This window comes from Ctenocephalides felis, unplaced genomic scaffold, assembly GCF_003426905.1.
Source record: "Ctenocephalides felis isolate EL2017-DRISC unplaced genomic scaffold, ASM342690v1 CF-g0.4_SCAFFOLD_03573, whole genome shotgun sequence".
Classification (NCBI taxonomy): domain Eukaryota; kingdom Metazoa; phylum Arthropoda; class Insecta; order Siphonaptera; family Pulicidae; genus Ctenocephalides; species Ctenocephalides felis.
In genome coordinates this window covers 18,264,759-18,284,315 of record NW_020539727.1, presented here as the reverse complement: position 1 = coordinate 18,284,315, position 19,557 = coordinate 18,264,759, and the positions used below count along the sequence as shown (strand labels likewise).

The window sequence follows — 19,557 nt, the reverse complement described above, 5'->3', positions numbered from 1 at the left end:
ATAGATAATTTCTGATATTATGAAAGTAAAATTTAAAACATTTCCTAAGAAAATTTAAAATTTTATTTAAACTTGTATCAACCAAATTTCATAAATATGTTTCTTAAAATTCCTATAAAATAAAAATATATGAAAAAATAAAATGTTAGAATTAGAAAATTCGGGTCATTTTTTTGGTTTTTTGTCAAATAACTTAAAAACTTTATATGAAGTCACTCTTTTTTAAATAGATAGGATGAAACTAGATAAAATTTACTAAAACAGTTATATGCACTCCGATATAAAAGTTTTGAATAAAACAACTTTGAATTCGATATTTCATCATTATTTAGCAATAAATAGAAAATTCGTGACATTTTTTTGGTTTTTGTCAAATAACACACAAATTTTATATGGAACCTAATTTTATATGTTCAATTTAAATTTTGGGGTCTCTATCTTTATAATGCATTTTTTTTTAAGATAATTTGAAGTCTCATTTTTTTAAATGCATTTTGTTGGTCTTTATTTTGATTAGACATTTTTTAAAGTAATTTAGGAGGGTCTATTTCAATTTAAATCATATTTTAATTATATTAAATTTCAATTTAGAGGTCTATACCTTTATAATGCATTTTTTCTTAAGATAATTTGAAGTCTCATGTTTTTTAAATGTATTTTGTGAAGTCTTTATTTTGATTAGACATTTTTTTACGTTATTTTGGGATCTCCATTTCTAATTTAAATCATCAGCATTTTTTAATTATTATATTCAATTTAAATTTTGGGGTCTCTATCTTTATAACGCATTTTTTTAACAAAATTTTATATTAGACATAAATATTTATTTAATATATTTTCTAGAGAAATTAAACATAAATATATCAAAATTTTATTTAAAATTAACTGTAAGAGAAACTTTTGGAAATTTCATACAATTAATTTTTTTTTTAAATATTTAAAGACCATGTTTTTTCTACGATTTTAATAAAGTTTTATTATTTATATATTTTTTTTGAACCACAAAAGTTGATCCAAAACAAGTATTAAATTTAATTTAATTTCAATTTATAAAGTAATGAAAAACTAGAAAATATATTAAAAGTTATTATTTTTAAATTATATAACTGGATACAAAGAAATTCTCTATATTGTTTATAAAAATAATACGAGTATATTAAAAATAATAATTTTCAGTAAACTTTTATATACAAAATGTTTCTTATTTTTCATTTCCAAAATAAGAAAAGTATTGATTTCAGATAAAATTTCTTTTCCTTAAAAATTGACCCAATATAAAATATACCTAAAAGAATTTATTTAGTTATAATAAATAAAGTAAAAGTTTGTTATTTTAAAATTGCCCAAAACAAGTATAAAATAAATCTAAAAGACTTTGTTTATTTAAAAAATTGTAAACAATTGAGAAAGTTATTATATACCTTATATTTTATATTTTGTTTACATTCAATTCAAATTTTAGTCAAAAACAATTCCAGGTAGAAAATTTCTCAAAATGTGAAAATATAGAGAAATAAAATTAAAGGGTCACAAATCAAATAATAAATTTTGTAAAAATATCTTTATCTATTATTAAATAAAAATATTCTGGACATTTTTTTGGTTTTTGTCAAATAACTCATAAATTTTATATGGAACCACCCCTTTTTAGTTAGTTAGGGTGAAACTAGATAAAATTAACTGAATTTCTTAGGAAACACATTTATACACTTCGATATAAAAGTTTTGAATAAAACGATCTTGAATTCAATATTTTATTCTTTAGTAGCAATAAATAGAAAATTCGGGACATTTTTTTTGGTTTTTGTCAAATAACTCAAAAATTTCATATGGAACAACCCCTTTTCAGTTGGATAGGGTGAAACTAGATACAATTTACTAAATTTCCTAGAAAACACTTTTAAACACTCCTGTATAAAAGTTTTGAATAAAACAACTTTGAATTCGAAATTCATTCATTATTTATTCATTCATTATTTAGCAATAATTAGAAAATTCGGGTTATGTTTTTTTTGGTTTTTGACAAATGACTCAAAAACTTTATATAAAAGCACCCTTTTTTAGTTAGATGGGATGAAACTAGATAAAATTTACTATATTTCCATGAAAACAGTAATATAGAGTCTGATATAAATGAGTTTATTCATCAAAAATTAATAAAAATAACACCTGTTATTTAATAACATTATGAAAAATATAAAATATTTAGGTGTAATTTGTGTTTATATTAAAAAATATAATATATGTACACAACGTTATATAATTTGAGGTCTTAATAAATTAATAAATTAAATATATTTATTTATACATGTTTCTTAAATATTTATTCTAAAAACAACTTTGAATTTAATATTTCATTATTTAGCTATAAATAGAACATTCGGGACATTTTTTTGGTTTTTGTCAAATAACTCAAAAATTTCATATGGAACCACCTCTTTTCCGGGTAAAACTAGATAAAATTCACTACATTTCCATATATTTCATCATATTCACTTACATATGTTTCATAATTATTCCAAAAACGTTTGTTTTACGCGTATAATACTTTCAAACTTCAATTTCAAATTCAAAAAACCGCCAAGCGCCAACTTCACGTCACCATAGAGACTAGTTCCTATCCCCACCACAGAGTCGCCCATCTACACTTAACCTTAGCATTCAGTCTGTGCTCGAACGCGATAGAAATAACATTGTTGATGTTTCTCTATAAATAACTTTTAAAATAAGATAAATAACGCGATAAATACAAATACAACGTTCAAAACATTATTAAAACACAAACTAAACAACAAATTAAATCATTTATAATATAAATTATAACTTTAGTGCGTGTAAAACTAAGTTTTCAGTCCTTTCTCTACTTCTCGGTATTGTTTACGATTCTCGGAATTACGGGAATGGATGTACGTAATGTTTTTTTTTGGTGAAAACTAAATATATTTCGAAATGTGATCATTAAAAATTGTATAAAAGATAATTGAATTAATTATTTTGATGTTTTAAGTGCTTGGTTTTGGGTTTTGGTTAATTGCAAGTGTTTTGTTAAGTAATTTTGTGCCCGATACGGAGAAGTCTATAAAAAATTATTTCTTAGGAAATGTCGTAAATGGAATAAGATGGAGATGTTTGAGGAATTGAAATAAATTTGTAAAGGTAAGAAGGATTATAATAATAATATATGTGATAACAATATAAATTTAAATGTGTCTATTAATAATGTCAATAATAGAGAAAGTTCAGAAAAATATACAAATTTATATTGTATACATTTTTGCTTTCACCAAATTTTGAGGTTACTTGTCAAACTTAATTTTTGGGGCACTTTTAGTCCTTTTTGTTTAAAATATATTTAAAATAATTAAATTTAATTAATAATAATTTTTGAATGCACATTTTGAGTTCTTATTTTTATTATTTTTGGAGCCTCTATTTTCACAATGCATTTTTTCTGTCAATTTTTGGGGCTCCTATTATCATACAGCATTTTTCTATTATAATTATTTTTTGCAATATTCAAGACGCTTTTATTCTAAAATATTTTTGAGGGCTATTTTACATTTTTGGGGTTACTGTATATTACATTTTGTTCTGTCACATTTTTGAGGCCTCTATTTTTACAATGCATTTTTTCTTTCAAAATTTTTGGGGGGCTATTCTATTTTTTAGGCATTTTTTAAATGTATTTTCGATGTTTTTATTTTGAGTAGACATTTTTTTAAATAAATTAGGGGTCTCTATTTTTAATTATTTTTCTGACACATTTTTGGGGTAATTTTATTTATAATTCTATTTTTAACACAATTTGGGAGTCTCTATTTTTACAATGTTTTTTTTTCTAACACAATTTTGGCACCGATATTTTACAATATATTATTTATAAAATATTTTTGGGGTCTCTATTTTTACAATAATTTTTTTCTAAAATTTATTGGGGTCTCTTGGGGTTCTAGCATTTTTAACGCATTTTTGGTGTCATATTTTATTTTAATTTAATTAATTGAGCCTTACAATACATTTTTTAAAAATATTTTTGGGGCCTCTATTTTTACAATATTTTTTTTTTCTAAAATATTTTTGGGGTCTCTTGGGGTTCTAGCATTTTTAACGCATTTTTGGTGCCAATTTTTATTTTAATTCAATTAACCAAGCCTTACAATACATTTTTTATAAAATATATTTGGGGTCTTTATTTTTACAATATTTTTTTTTTTTCTAAAATATTTTTGGGGTCTCTTGGGGTTCTAGCCAATTTTTATTTTAAATCAATTATTCAAACCTTACAATTTATAATACATTTTTTATAAAATATTTTTGGGGTCTCTATTTTTACAATAATATTTTTTATAAAATATTTTTGGGGTCTCTTGGGGTTCTAGCCAATTTTTATTTTAAATCAATTATTCAAACCTTACAATTTATAATACATTTTTTATAAAATATTTTTGGGGTCTCTATTTTTACAATAATATTTTTTATAAAATATTTTTGAGGTCTCTTGGGGTTCTAGCATTTTTAACGCATTTTTGGTGCCTAAATTCAATTAACCAAGCCTTAATAATTTATTAATATTTTTTGTTTTGTTATCAAGAAAAAGTAGTTTCCAAAACAAGAAATATATTGATCTAAAAAAATTCTTTTAGAATTGACCCTATATAAAATTTAATATTTTAGAGGTTTAATATTTTTGAATCGACCCAAAACAAGTATAAAAATAAATCTAAAATTATTTATTTATTTACAAAATAGTGAACAATTGAAAAAGTTATTATATACCTTCTATTGTGTATTTTGTTTATTTTCAATTCAAATTTTAGTCAAAAAAATTTCTCAAAATGTGAAAATATAGATAAATGCAACAGAAAAATTAACTAATTTGTGATCCAAAAAGTCACAAATCAAATAATAAATTTTGTAAAAATATCTTTAATTATTATTAAACAAAAATTAAATAAAATTTTAAAAAATTCTTCTTATTTCATGATTCTGTTATCGATTGATAAATGCAATTAAAAGCGTCATTTTAATTAGTTTTAATTAAATTAATGAATCATGTCATACAAATAAAATGATGATTGTTAACATTATCAGTTTAGTAAGAAATTGTGATTAGATATTGAATTTTTTTCTGCTTATATTTGTTTAAAATATTATCATTTGGGTTTTGTTTGTTTTGATTCAAATGTATTTATAGAGTAGAAACTATTTAGTAATAATTATTTATAAAATAATAATTATTTCTGGCAATTTTAATTAAATTAGAAATCTGAAATTTGGCAAAATAGTTCTTAAAAATGTCTACTTTGACAACAAATTTTAAAATTGATTTTATATTTTTTTTTAAATATCCAAAATAATTTGGGAAAAATACACCTTTCTTGGTTCTTACAAACTTTTTTCATTTAATCGATTGGTATTTATTTTAATATCAATATTTATATTTATATTTTTACCTCAATTTACTATTTTCTTGGACAAAAGCCTCAAATAATATTTATAAATATATGATTATATTTTTGGCAAAAATATTTTACTAAAATTTAGGGGTCAACCCAGGTCAAAATCTTTTATTTTTCCAAAACCACAGTTTCAAAAATTCAATATAATAATATGTGAACCTTTAACAACAACTGTTTTAACTAACAGGTTTCTCAGGTAAATTCCTGGCAAGAAATCCTCATACCTGGCAAAGGTTTTTGACACCTTGCAGGATTTTTAAATTTATACCTAGGTAAAAATTTTAGGCCTGAAATAACTTTAGTTCAAAATTTGTGTGGAGTTGACATTTAGAAAATATTATTTTGAATTAAAATTTTAAAGTAAATAAAGTTGTTATTAAGATTTTGGTTTTAAGGAATGTGTTTGCGTAGTTGTGTGTAAAAAATTGAAAATAAATTCAGAAGGTTTGTAATTTAGTAATTTCTAAAACAAAAGTCTAATTACTAGAAAAATCTTTAATAATATAATGTATATAAAATCTTGTTTTTTATTATTGCTATTTATTTAAAGTTTCATACATGATTTCACAAATATTAACAAATTTAAATCGCAAATTGCTTGTTTAAACGCAACTTTCAAAAATTTGTTGGGGTCACCACTTTTATTTGTTTTAAATTCAATAAGTGTGAAAATTGTTTTCTTTAAATTTTTGTTGATGTTTCATAAAAAACATGATAGTTTCGTAGGTTTGTTAGTTAATAATAATAAATTTAAATTTTAATAGTTAATAATAAGAATAATAAATTTTAAGAATATTTTATTAGTGCAATAGTTAGGAGAAATCTTGCCAAAATAATTTTGCGGAAATTCGACTAAGAATTTTGGCTTTGTTCCAATCATGTTTTCTTCCAAAACATTCATTTTGTGTATTTGTAATCAATGCAGAAAATTGGAGTGTGCCAAATTGTATTTTTGATCAATAAATAAATAATTTATTTATGTGCCATTGTTGAATTCAGAAAATTACATACACAAAGTGCCTTTTGAATATTTTGATAAAATTATTTTTTTAAACAATATTTTTTAAGTTTTTTAGCATTATTTTGAACAACAAATAATTTTACATGTATTTTTGCTTAGGTATTATTTTTATTAAACCTAAAATATTATTACTAATATTTTAATAAAATTATGCACGTTATAATCATCTTATTTCGATTTTTATTCAATAAATAAAATGCTTTAAAAATTTAAATAATTAAATAATTCTCAGATTAGGATTTACTTACATTTTAAACAAAAGTTAATAATTTTAGTTCATTTATTTTGGTATTAATATTAAAACATTTTTAATGATTATAAGTGAACAAAATATATTATTCCTATTTAAAAAACAACTTCTCAGAATATTTTGTAAATAAATACCTTCTAAATATTTTTAAACAAATACTAATGTATTAAAAAATCATGAATTTCATTATTATATTTTTGATATTCATATTACTAGTTTCAAGAAGTTATAGAAAGGCTTAAATATTTTATTTTGATTCAATTATTATTATTAATGTTATTAGTTTTGTAAATTTATTTTGCCTAAAATCATATTTTTTTACTTCATAATAATTTTTTTTAATACTTATAACCAGTGACCAAAAATAATCTAAATGATAAAAAAATAATTAATTTTTATTATTCATTGTTTATAATCATATTTTTTTAATTAATTTAAAAAAAAAATCTGAATTTATTATGAAAATGTATAATTAAATTATAATTGTATAATATTGTTTTGGTCTTAAATATATTGTATCGGTTTCTTTATTATTAAAACTAATGTTTAAAATGTTTTAAAATTATCACCAGTATACAAAATATATTATAATGTACATATACAAAATATATGTATTATTATAATATCTAAAATGTTATTAATAATTTTATAAATGTTACTTTCATAATAGTAATAAAATTTTGGTTTCCTTTTAAATTACAAAAAATATGTTCAAATTATTTTGATTTTTAATTGATAACAAATATGTTAAGCAAAAATTATTACTTTGATTAAATTATGATTACTATTATTTTTATAATAACATTATTATTTAATATATAATAACATGTTTATTTTTCTATGCCGACTTCCTTGTTGATATCGGTACCCATACAACGACAGATCTCTATTCACATACACGACGACTAATCACAATCGACTTGTATAGAAATGATATCATCGAGAGCGAATGGCGTACAGTTCGGGCGTAACGCTATTTCCGTTGCATTTGTACGGATTTACACCCTAGTTGCGCCTAAAGAAGTTTTACTTCAAAAACAGTTGATTTTTTTACAAATTGTTGAATCTCATTTCTTATTGTTTATTTACACATATTAGGAAGCACGTGCAACTTGTCTTAAGGCAAAATGCAACTTACACCTAGTTTGATAAAAAAATCAACACAATTCTAACTCGTAAATATAAATATGAATATAAATATAAACATAAATATAAATATAAATATAAATATAAACATAAATATAAACATAAATATAAATATAATAATAGATTTAGATTTAGAATTAGATTTAGAAAAATTTGCATTCAAAGAGTTGCAAATGAAATCAAATACTTTTACTAATCGAGAAGAAAGAATTTTAGATTTAGATTTAAAATTAGATTTAGAAAATTTACATTTAAAGCCAAAGTATTTTATATTAAAGACTTCTACTAATCAAGAAGAAAGAAACGCCTTGTTGATACAATGTGTTTTTTATCCACTTGACTGTTTTTCCCAAGAAACATCATTTAAATCGCTCCATTCGAATCCCAAGAATCGATTCGAATGTATTTCAGTCGATTCGATTCTCCGAAACGATTTTATTATCGGAGATGAAAATATAAAGGATAAATTAAACGGATAATATAATATTATAATGATTTTAACGAGCGAACAGAATAAAAGTTACTTATATGCTGATTTAAACAAATTTATTTAAACAAATTTCAGAATAAATTTGCACTGAATGGAATACTCGAAAAGCTTTGATAAGCATTCCGTATGTTTTTCTTCTGAATAAAAGCTTTCATTTATTAAGTTAGTTCTTGTGATTCCTTTATACGATGCGGATGTTTTATGAAATTGTGTTTTTATTTTTTCAGATTTGATTAAAACTTAATTTTTTTTAAGTTTTATCATGGACAAAATACTGAAGTTTGGGATTGTGTTGGTGGTTTTGTTATTTTTGCTGTTGGATTTGGTGAGTGCTGATTCTACGAAATGTGCAGGAGGACTTGCAGGGACCACTCCTGGTTGTAAGTAGAAATAATAATGTTTTTAAATAAAATTAGATTAATTGGAATTGCAAAAACTTTCACTAATTTTGTGAGATTCGAGACGAAAAAATTTGATATTTATTAAATTAATATATTGTAGTTTTTTTATCATTTATCATGGTCATTCTATGCCTCGGAGTATTTTTATTTATTAATTTTAGTGAATGTACACTTTGGTTTTTAGTGAGAGTTTTGAAAAAAAAGAGTGCGCGTAAGGTTCACACGCGATTGAAGTAAAACTTATTTGCTACTGTACAAGATGGCATTTAAGTAAATATAAATACATCATACAACAATTTTGAATAATGTTTATTAGTATTATGGTAACACTCGCGATGCACATATTTATTAGTGTCAACCATTATGCACATTTATATAATGATAAATTATAAATTATATATTTATAATAGCATTAAAAATATGTATAATATTTGAAAACGATAATGTAATTAAAGTCTTACTTCAAATATGACATGATCGGTTTGTCATTGTAATTAGCATTTATGAAATGAACCTTTATTAAAGAAATGAAGTAATTGCTGATTAATAAATTCTTTAATATTCGTTCACACAGTGGATTATGTTATATTGTTTTCGCAACTTTACTCATCATGTAATAATTTAGTTAAAATTAACATACATTCATTGACTGCTTGTATTTTTTTACTTTTTCGCTGGCGATATAATCTCATTCTTTGAACAGCTGTAATATATGTCTTGCCTAAAAAATATTTTTCGTTTTTATAACTTCAAAGATTTATAGAAACTACGAATAATATAGAAATAATTTCTAATCAATAGACTTACGTTTAGTACACGGCCTAACTGTTTAATTTGTTTTATTATTTTCAAGGAACATGATAAAATATTTGATTTATTATTATTTGATAAAATAAATAAGATTTGTACTACAAAGTTAACTAAAAAATGTTTCTATGACAATTTACTTGTACGCATACAACGACAGATCTCTATTCACATACACGACGACTAATCACAATCGACCCGTATAGAAATGATATCGTCGAGAGCGAATGACGAACAGTTCGGGCGTAACGCTATTTCCGTTGCATTTGTACGGATTTGCACCCTAGTCGCGCCTAAAGAAGTTTTACTTCAAAAATGCATTAAAATGTTTTGGCAAGACTTTTATCAAAAGTTGAAACATTTATTCAAGATTGTAAAATGGTTAATTACTTGATAATTTTATAAGTGAAAATTTTGTAGTAAAAAGTAAAAACCTAAAAAACGACATGATTTTTGCTAGAGCATCTCGTCGTATCAGTTTTAGGTTATTATTTTTACTCGAATTTTTCTATTATAAAAATATCAATTAATTTACCATTTTACAATCCTGATTAAATGCGCCAACTTGTGATGAAACTCCGGCAACATAGTTTAAAATATTTTTTTAAGGTAGGGCCTCTCAAAGTAGACCAAAAGTCTAAATTTTTGAAAATTTGGAGCAATTGTTTCATTATTTTTGACCTAGGGGTCCTAGAAATATTAATACACTCTTCGGTTCCAAATTTTAAATGAACGAAAACAATAAAATTTAAGCACAATGACCAAAAAATAGTAAAAGATTGGCCGATGCTTTAAAAGCTCATAATTTTCAAATTAGATGATTTTTTTGAAATCTGTACTCGGCTGTACTGATATCGACAAGAAAATTTAGATAAATAAACATTTTAAAGTTACATTTTAATACAAATGTTGATTTAATGAAAAATGCCTGAATCAGAAGAATATTTCACCCTGTTCCTTGAAAATAATAAAACAAATTAAACATTTGTGCCGTGTACTAAACGTAAGTCTATTGATTAGAAATTATTTCTATATTATTCGTAGTTTCTGTAAATCTTTGAAGTTATTAAAATGGAAAATATTTTTTAGGCAAGACAGATATTACAACTGTTCAAAGAATAAGATTATATCGCCAGCGAAAATACAATCAGTCAATGAATGTATGTTAATTTTAATTACATGAAGTTCTTCAAACACAATTACATGATGAGTGAAGTTATTTTTTAGGCGTTGTTTAACAAAAATTATACAAAAAAAATCTGAACTTCATTTATACTTGAGGTATTTTGCGTCGCATTTTTTCTATATTGTGCTCTATATTATATATATATTTTTTCTTAAGGACATATTAATTGTTATACATCACTAGAAAGCTAATTTACTATAAATTTATATAAACTTAATTGTAACTTTTAGAACAAAATTTGGCAGAAAAAATCATCAAACTTTGAACTTTATTGAACGGAATTACTAATGTAAAGAATGAAGCATTTTACGGCGCACTTTTCATGTTTTGCTCCATTTCATTGTGTGGACGAATATTATAGAATTTATTAATCAGAAATTAATTACATTATTGTTTTTAAATATTATACATATTTTTAATGCTAATATAAATATATAATTTATAATTTGTCATTATATAAATGTGTATAATGGTCGACACTAATAAACGTGTGCATCACGAGTGTTGCCATATTACTAATAGACATTATTCAAAATTGCTATATGATGTATTTACTTTTACTTAAATGCCATCTTATACAATATCAAATAAGTTTCACTTCAATCGCGTGTGAATCTTACGCGCACACTTTTTTTTAAAAGATGGTCTTGTTAAATTCCACCAAAAAATTTCAATTCATGGTTGAACAAAAAATCTTGATTTTTGAAAACTTGGGATCATTGTATCATTATTTTTGACTGTGGTCTCAGAAATATTAACAAAAATCAACCGCAGTAACCGAAAATTGTCATAATTTTAGCAAAGCTCTAGGTTGCACTTAAAAGCTCACAATCATTATTATAAGTTAGTATTAATTATGAAATTAGTATAGTTCATACTTAGTTAGTATTAACTATAAAATTAGTATAGAGATTTATCTTGGATATACCTTGGACGAAATTGAATTTTCTGATTGTCTAAATAAATACATTTGATTAAAATAATTTAAATAGACATGAATTGTTTGAATTATGCATTGCAGAAAATAAAAGAAATTCAAGAAATATGATGAAAATATTACGACCTGAATAAAAAAATATATAAAAATAATGATAATTCATGATATTCTGAGAATATATATATAAGAACAAGTAAAAACAATTTACACAGAACACAGAACATCTAATACTGATTGTCGTTTAAAAAAACAACTTTAACAAATACTTATTTCTCAGTTTCTAATTTATTATCAATTATTTTTCCCCCAGATACAATTCCATCAGGAGACTTCACCAAACAGTACGGTGAAAGCCTTTCAATAAAATGCGTGATAGACCTGGCGCTGGCGCAAGGTCTAAATTCAAGTCACATAATTTTCGCAAACGGTTCTAAGGATCTTCCTCGAAATCTAACCAGGATAATAGACGAAAGGACAGCCGAACTGTTCATCGAGAAACCTAAACCTCTGAACCAGATGTTCTATTGCAAATTAAAGAACCCGGACACGGGGTCTGATATATCTGTTTGCATGAATTTCGTCACTATAGGAAGTAAGTATAAAGGAAATATATATATTGTTACACCAGAGTTTATATAATTTTTAACTGTATTTATATTTTTAGCACCGCCACAAGATCCTGATGACTTCCATTGCGTTTCTCACAACTGGGACAATTTGTTGTGCGAGTTTCACCCGAAGGAAAATTATATACAAACGAATTACAGTTTGCAGTTTTATTTGCCGACGACCAAAAACAAGTAAGGAATTATAATATATATATATATATATATATATATATATTTAATTTTAGTTAAAAAGTCTTAATTTGAGTTAAAAAGTCGAGCGTTACATCAATAAAAATAGTATGGGAGATTTTAGAAATTTATTTAAAATCCATACGTTTCGGCTAGCATCTTAGCCTTCATTCAGTGGCAATCAATATAACTATAAAAATTAAAACTAAATAAGCAATATGTAAAAAATTTCATAGAAAAACAATAATAATAATAATAATAAAACATTTACAGTTTTGTATCCTAATATAACATATAAAAACATTATTAATCGATGGTATGAGTATGTGCACATTGATAAAATATATATTTTTTAACATCACAGATGGTAAAACACACAAATAAACATGATAACTTAACAACTTGTCGAAACTATGTATTTACTGTTCGGAGTTTAAGATAGAAATGTCACATTTTTTCTTAAAGCAGTTTTTAGTATGTGTTCAAATTTTACGAGAAATTTAAAAAGCGATGGGATCTTGTCATTTTTTAAGAAATTTTGACACGCTATTAAGGAACCACGTGTTTGTTTCGTTCAGGGCCGTATTGTCAAAACGTTTGTTTATGACTTTGTCGTCATGCAATTGTAAAAACAACCCCTCAGCGAATCTTCTTTTAATTACGTTCTTTTCAAAATGTGAAAATTTTGGGTTGAAAAAATCTATTTTATGGTTTAAATTAATAATATGTTCGGTTAGCATCGTCTTAAATTGTTCGGGATTTTTTGAGTTATTTTTACAAACCAAACCAAATAAGTTTTTTACGAAATAATAGATTATATTAATTTCAAAGGGGTTGTACGAAATTATATCTACATTATACAACTAATGCAAAATATAAATTTTATGTGTATATTTTTTACAGAGATAACACTGTATATAACGTTGATCTAGTATAACAATTTATTTAAGTCATATCTTGCAAAAGTGGTTTGTTTAACTTAATTTACCTTTTTTTTATTATTAACGTAGGATAAGTTCTAGTAATCGCGAAAAAATGCAAAATGCAAATTTTTATATATTTTTACGCTTCAGAGGTTTTTGAACATTTTGGCATACCTCAGAAAAAATTGATGTATGCGGATACAAATTTTCGGTGACGATTTCGCGAACATGGTTCAACCGATTTGAATAATGTAAAAAACATTCGATTCCTATATATATATATATATATATATATATATGTTAAAGTTGTTAATTAGTAGATAATATATATATATATATATATATATATATATATATATGTGTGTGTGTATATATATAAGGAGACGTGCTGATTAGTTTTTAGCAAAGGCAGGTCTAGCCGTTTCAGAGATTTCGGTAAAAAGCAATGCCATTTGGCGGTCGAAAATGAACGTTAGACATATGTGCATCGTATTATCAGATATTTTATAAAGATTTTAATATTAAGTACAAATTTTGTGTACATCCGTAACAATGTTTCCAATTAGACGACTACGCGGCGCTTACGCGCTTTGATATTTCGACACCAAATCAGCCAAGCCTAAGAAAAAATGCTGATATTTTAAAAAAAAAATCAAAATATAAAAATATTTCTTTCAGTCTTTTTTTCCAAAAATTTCAAAATTTCTCAAAAATCTATTTTTTCTTTCAAAGTTTAGCAAATGGCTAGGATTCAGATTGCTCGTCAGTAGAGTCCTTTTATAAATTTCATGTTCAGGATACAGTTTGCTCGTCGTCCTTTAGTCAGTAGAGTTAGTCAGTAGAGTCCTTTTTATATATTTCATGTCTTGGATTATTCAGTTTGCTCGGCTAGGATTGAGCTTTTTTTTAATAACTTAGTTTTTGGTACGGAAAGTTCCAGCAATTTACTTTAATGCACCACTAGCTTTTTTATTGTTTACACCTTCGACATGGTAAAGGTTCAATTGGTCCTTTTGTTAATTTTTATAGGGGTTATATATAAAAAAAAACTTGGATTTAATTTAAAAATAACAATACATCTTATAAAACATTCAAATAACTTAGGTTTCGGTAAACTAAACAACCGTGCTCACCAAGAAAAAATTAACAACGAAAGACAATATTAATAATTTGTTATGGATTTTCAAACATTGTCGTTCATCTCCTGATAAATAACGAGTGATAGCTGGTTATACATATTTTGCCCTCTACTTTCAAATATTGTAGTTGAAAAAGTTCCTAACTTTACTTGTTTTTGAGATATCGGCAGCAGTCCTTTTTACCTGTTCTTCATTTTTTTTTTACATTTTTTCTAATTACGTAATTCCTGTTTTTTTTTTTAAAGCATTTATATTTACTTTTATTCAATAATTTTTTTTTTTTCACTAACTTAAAAATAACAATACACCTTATAAAACAATAGAATAACGTAGGTTAAAAAAATATATTAAGGTCTCGGTAAACTAAACAACAGTGCTCACGACCAAAAAAAGAAACTAGCAACGAAACAAAATATGTACTTTTGTTGTGGATTTTCAAACATTGACGTTCACCTCCTGATAAATAACCAGTGATAGCTGGTTATACATCTTTTGCCCTCTACTTTCAAATATTGTTGTTAAAAAATCCCTAACTTCACAAAAAATAACAATGAAAGAAAATACTTTTGTTATGGATTTTCAAACATTGCCATATCATCTTCTGATAAATAACGAGTGATAGCTGGTTATACATCTTTTGCCCTCTACTTTCCTGATAAATAACGAGTGATAGCTGGGTATACATCTTTTGCCCTCAACTTTCAAATATTTTTGTTGAAAATATTTTAACCTTACTTGTTTTTGAGATATCGGTAGAGAACTTTTTACCTGTTCCTTTTTTTTACATTTTTTCTAATTACGTAATCCTTTGTTTTTTTAGGATACGATCAAATTGCACAAACATGCAAGACAACGAGGACAGAAAAACCAAGTCCTGTTTTTGGGATCTAGGAACTCGTTTCCAATATCGACAGCAATATGAATATTATACTTTTATCCTGACGATGAGCAATAAATTCGGCAGGAATAAATACGAGTATAATTTCTCTCATTATGAAAATGGTAAGTGGAAGATCTAAATATCTAAATGTATCAATATCTAGTTTGTTGTTTATATTTTTATTCTTTTATCAGTTATACCAGCCAAGGCAAGTTTTTTGGAGATCAGAGACAAAAAAGAGCACAGTGCCCTGGTTGTTTGGAACGTGACGAGACCTTTGAATACTTTTCCAAAAGGACTGCATCATATGATAAAATACACTTCTCAATACGAAAATAGCACCACACAGTGGAAGGTAATAAATATGCACACATTTATTAGTGTCAAACATTATACACATTTATATATAGATAAATTATATATTATATATTTATAATAGCATTGAAAATATGTATAATATTTAAAAACAACAATGTAATTAAAGTCATATTTCAAATATGACATGATCGGTTTGTCATTGTAATTAGCATTTAGGACTTGAATCTTCATTAGAGAAATAAAGTAATTGCTGAGTAATAAATACTGAAATATGTTAAACAACGCCTGAACAAATATTGTTTTTGCAACTTCACTCATCATGTAATTGTGTTTGAAGAACTTCATGTATTTAAAATTAACACACATTCATTGACTGCTTGTATTTTTTTACTTTTTAGCTGGCGATATTCAATTTGCACGTCAGTAGAGTCCTTTTTTAAATCTTATATATAAAAATCAAGTTCAATTTCCTCCTCTGTAAAGTCCTTTTTTATAACCTTGCTCGTCAGTAGAATCCGCTTTTCAAGAAATTAAATATTAATAATTTTGCTCGACAGTAGAGTTCCTTTTTTTAATTAATAATTTTGCTCGTTAGTAGAGTTTCTTTTTTGTCTTTTAGATCAATTTTGTACATTTCTATCAAGTTATTTGATCACTTGTCAGTAGAGTCTCTTTTCTATTATGTTGTTTATTCATTATTCATTTGTCAGTAGAGTCCCCTTTTTGTCTTTTTTGTCAAATTTTGGTTTGCTCGACAGTAGAATCTTTTTTTATATTTACGAGTTTCAAATTTGGTCGCCAGTTAAGTCCAATTTCAAATATTTTAAATTAAAATTGAGTTTGCTCGTCAGTAGAGTTCTTTTTTAGAAACATTTTTTATTCATATTTTGTTTATCAGTAGAGTCCCTTTCTTCTCTTCTAGATTGAAATTAAAGTTTGCTGGTCAGTAGAGTCCCTTTCATAAAACATTTTTCATTAATATTTTTGCTTATCAGTACAGTCCCTTTTAGTATCTAAATTAAGTTTGCTTACCAGTAGAGTCCTTTTTCTTCTTCTAAGTTGAAATTAAACTTTGCTTTTTTAGTTTGCCTGTCAGTAGAGTCCTTTTTCAAAACTTTGTTGGCTTGTCAGTAGAATCCCTTTCGAACTTTAAGATAAAATTTATGATTATATTTTAACTATTCGATTTTTTATTTGCTCGTCAGTAAAGTCCTTTTAATCTTTTAGATCAAAAACTAAAGTTTCCTCGTCAGTAGAGTCCTTTTTATATGTTTCCTTTCTATATCTTTTACATCTATACAAGTTAGTGGAGATCTCTTTCAGTTTTTATATTTACTAATTTTAAATTTAGTCATCAGTAGAGTCCCTTTTATCAACTAAGTTGTAATTAAAGTTTGCTTGTCAGTAGAGTAGAGGATTAAAATTATGTTTGTTTGTCAGTAGAGTCCTTTTATTTTTTCTGTCGTTTGATAATTCTTTGAACAGCTTTAGAATCTGTCTTGTCTATAAAAACATTATCTATTTTAATATAGAAATAATTTCTAATCAATGCACTTACGTTTAGTACACGGTACAAATGTTTAATTTGTTTTACTATTTCAAGGAACAGGGTAAAATATCTTTTTGATTCGGGCATTTTTTATTAAATCAAGATTAGTACTACGATGCAACTTTAAAATGATTATTTATCATACAACGACAGATCTCTATTCACATACACGACTACTAATCACAATCGACCCCTATAGAAATGATTTCATCGAGAGCGAATGACTTTCACTTGACCTTGCCGTAACAATTTTCGTTGCATTTGTACGGATTCACACCCTAGTCGCGCCTAACGAAATTTTACTTCAAAATATATTTTAAATATTTTATCTTTTATCCCAGGTTGCTGATACGTCTTCGATCCCAATAAAATCCGAACTCCAATACCAAGTTCGAATTGAAAGACCTTAAAATACGCCTACACATTGTACGAAGTACGAGTCCAAATAAAATCTGCAGTAGCTCCAAATGAAACCAGCAAATGGTCCGAGTACAGATCAGTGTTCTTCAAAACTTTACCAGAAAGTAAGTACATAGTTGGATAAAATAAATTTGTTGTGACCAGATTGGTGATTGGTTTGTTTGTTTTTTTTTTTTAGAGCCTTCTAGGCCGCCAAATACAGTCATAAGCAGTTACGAAGTGGTCAACAAGATTGGAATGAGGGATGTCATTATTTATTGGCAGACTTTGGAGGAGTATGAGAAGAATGGAAGGGACTTCAAGTATAGTGTGCAGATTAGCGAAAATGGACGAATGCTGTAAGTAAATCTTATATATTGATCATTCTTTTACAAACCGTACACCATCCAGACCTCGCCATTTTAAAATTGTCTGAGTTTTTTTTACAGATATTATGCATAAAATCATTTGACACGTATTTCAGGATTTGCAGATTTTTTTTTACGTAAATATTTACGATTGAAATATGAATTTTTTGCTCAATTTTGGGTTAAATTAATTATCTTCAGTTGTGCTGATCGGATCATATTATTATTTTTTATTACACTCATGTTGAAGTGAAGTTTGTAATGATTTTTAAAAAAATTACTAGATATGGGTCAGTTATCACTCCGAAGTGAAACCGAGCGGAGATTTTGTAATATCCGACTTTCCGAAATAGTACTAAATCTTTTAACACGTACAGACATTTGCTTGAGATTTTTTACTAATACAAAGATTTGTGTCGAAAAAAGTGGTCTTTTTTTTCGTCTCACAGCCAGTTTTAGGACTTTCCAGGTATATAATGTCTCAAAATAATGCTATTTTGTATTCTATATTCTGTATCCGGTAATGTTTGTCCGTAAATGGGCTCTTTCAATGGTATACAACCAGCTAAAAAATATTTAGTATTATATTATAACATTTACGCAATTATGATTTTATAATTGTGTAAAAGTAATAGTATGCTAATCAAACTACCTGATGTATAATTAATTCTCGAAAAGGAAATAATAAAAGAATGTGAGGTATTATTATTTGTGAAAAATATTAAACACAAGGATTTACTCTTATTTCATATATAAGGTTCACAGCATTATTTTCATATAAATATAAAAATAATCAAGAAATCTATTTTTTTCTCTTCAAAAATAATTATGAAATTGATTTTGATTCTAAAGTTTTAGTTAGGTATTCGATGCAAATTGGGAAACATTATTTAGAACATATTGGTAATTTTTGCATGTTCTGTTATCACCGTTTGTCCGCTCAATTTTTATGACGAAAAGGTTCTTCATTATGAGTCGAAAGTCTCACAAAGACGCTTTGCGGAATCTTCTTTTATTGTTCTGGACAAACGTAGTATTAATAAACGAACTGATACCATTTATTTTATTTTATATATCATTTATTTTTTTAATTATTTAATTAATCATACATTTCAACATCTTTAAATCATTGGTTTCATCATTTCAGGCCCAGGCTACCCGACAGAATCCAAAAACAACTATGCAAACTTCACAATTTGGACCTGGACAAAGAATACGAATTTTCATTGACTTCGGTTAACGAAAAAGGAAAATCTGATAACAGTTCCTTGATCCACGTGCCGAGATCAGATAGAAGTGAGTAAAAAAAAGTATAATAATGATCTAGTTAATTTATTTTAGTTTTATTTATAATACAAAACCACTTGGAAAACAATTTATATAAGGTTTTTGTTTGTATGGCGAAGAAATGCTTTAGGCATACCAGACTAGTTTTTGTCTGGATATGTTGGACTCAATAAACAATACTAACTTAAGCTTTTGCTTAT

The 19,557-nt window shown here is 25.4% G+C and overlaps 1 protein-coding gene across 1 annotated transcript in view; it reads left to right on the top strand.

Annotated features, from left to right (window-relative positions):
* The window catches only part of LOC113389696 (cytokine receptor-like), a 22,792-nt gene that overhangs the window by 1,970 nt on the left and 1,265 nt on the right, over window positions 1-19,557 (top strand). The window contains exons 4-12 of the mRNA XM_026626712.1: window positions 5,647-5,731; window positions 8,622-8,746; window positions 12,008-12,289; window positions 12,362-12,497; window positions 15,377-15,558; window positions 15,631-15,791; window positions 17,707-17,827; window positions 17,902-18,061; window positions 19,218-19,366. Coding sequence (XP_026482497.1) covers window positions 5,647-5,731; window positions 8,622-8,746; window positions 12,008-12,289; window positions 12,362-12,497; window positions 15,377-15,558; window positions 15,631-15,791; window positions 17,707-17,827; window positions 17,902-18,061; window positions 19,218-19,366 — 1,401 coding nt within the window. The remainder of the gene's footprint in view (window positions 1-5,646; window positions 5,732-8,621; window positions 8,747-12,007; window positions 12,290-12,361; window positions 12,498-15,376; window positions 15,559-15,630; window positions 15,792-17,706; window positions 17,828-17,901; window positions 18,062-19,217; window positions 19,367-19,557) is intronic.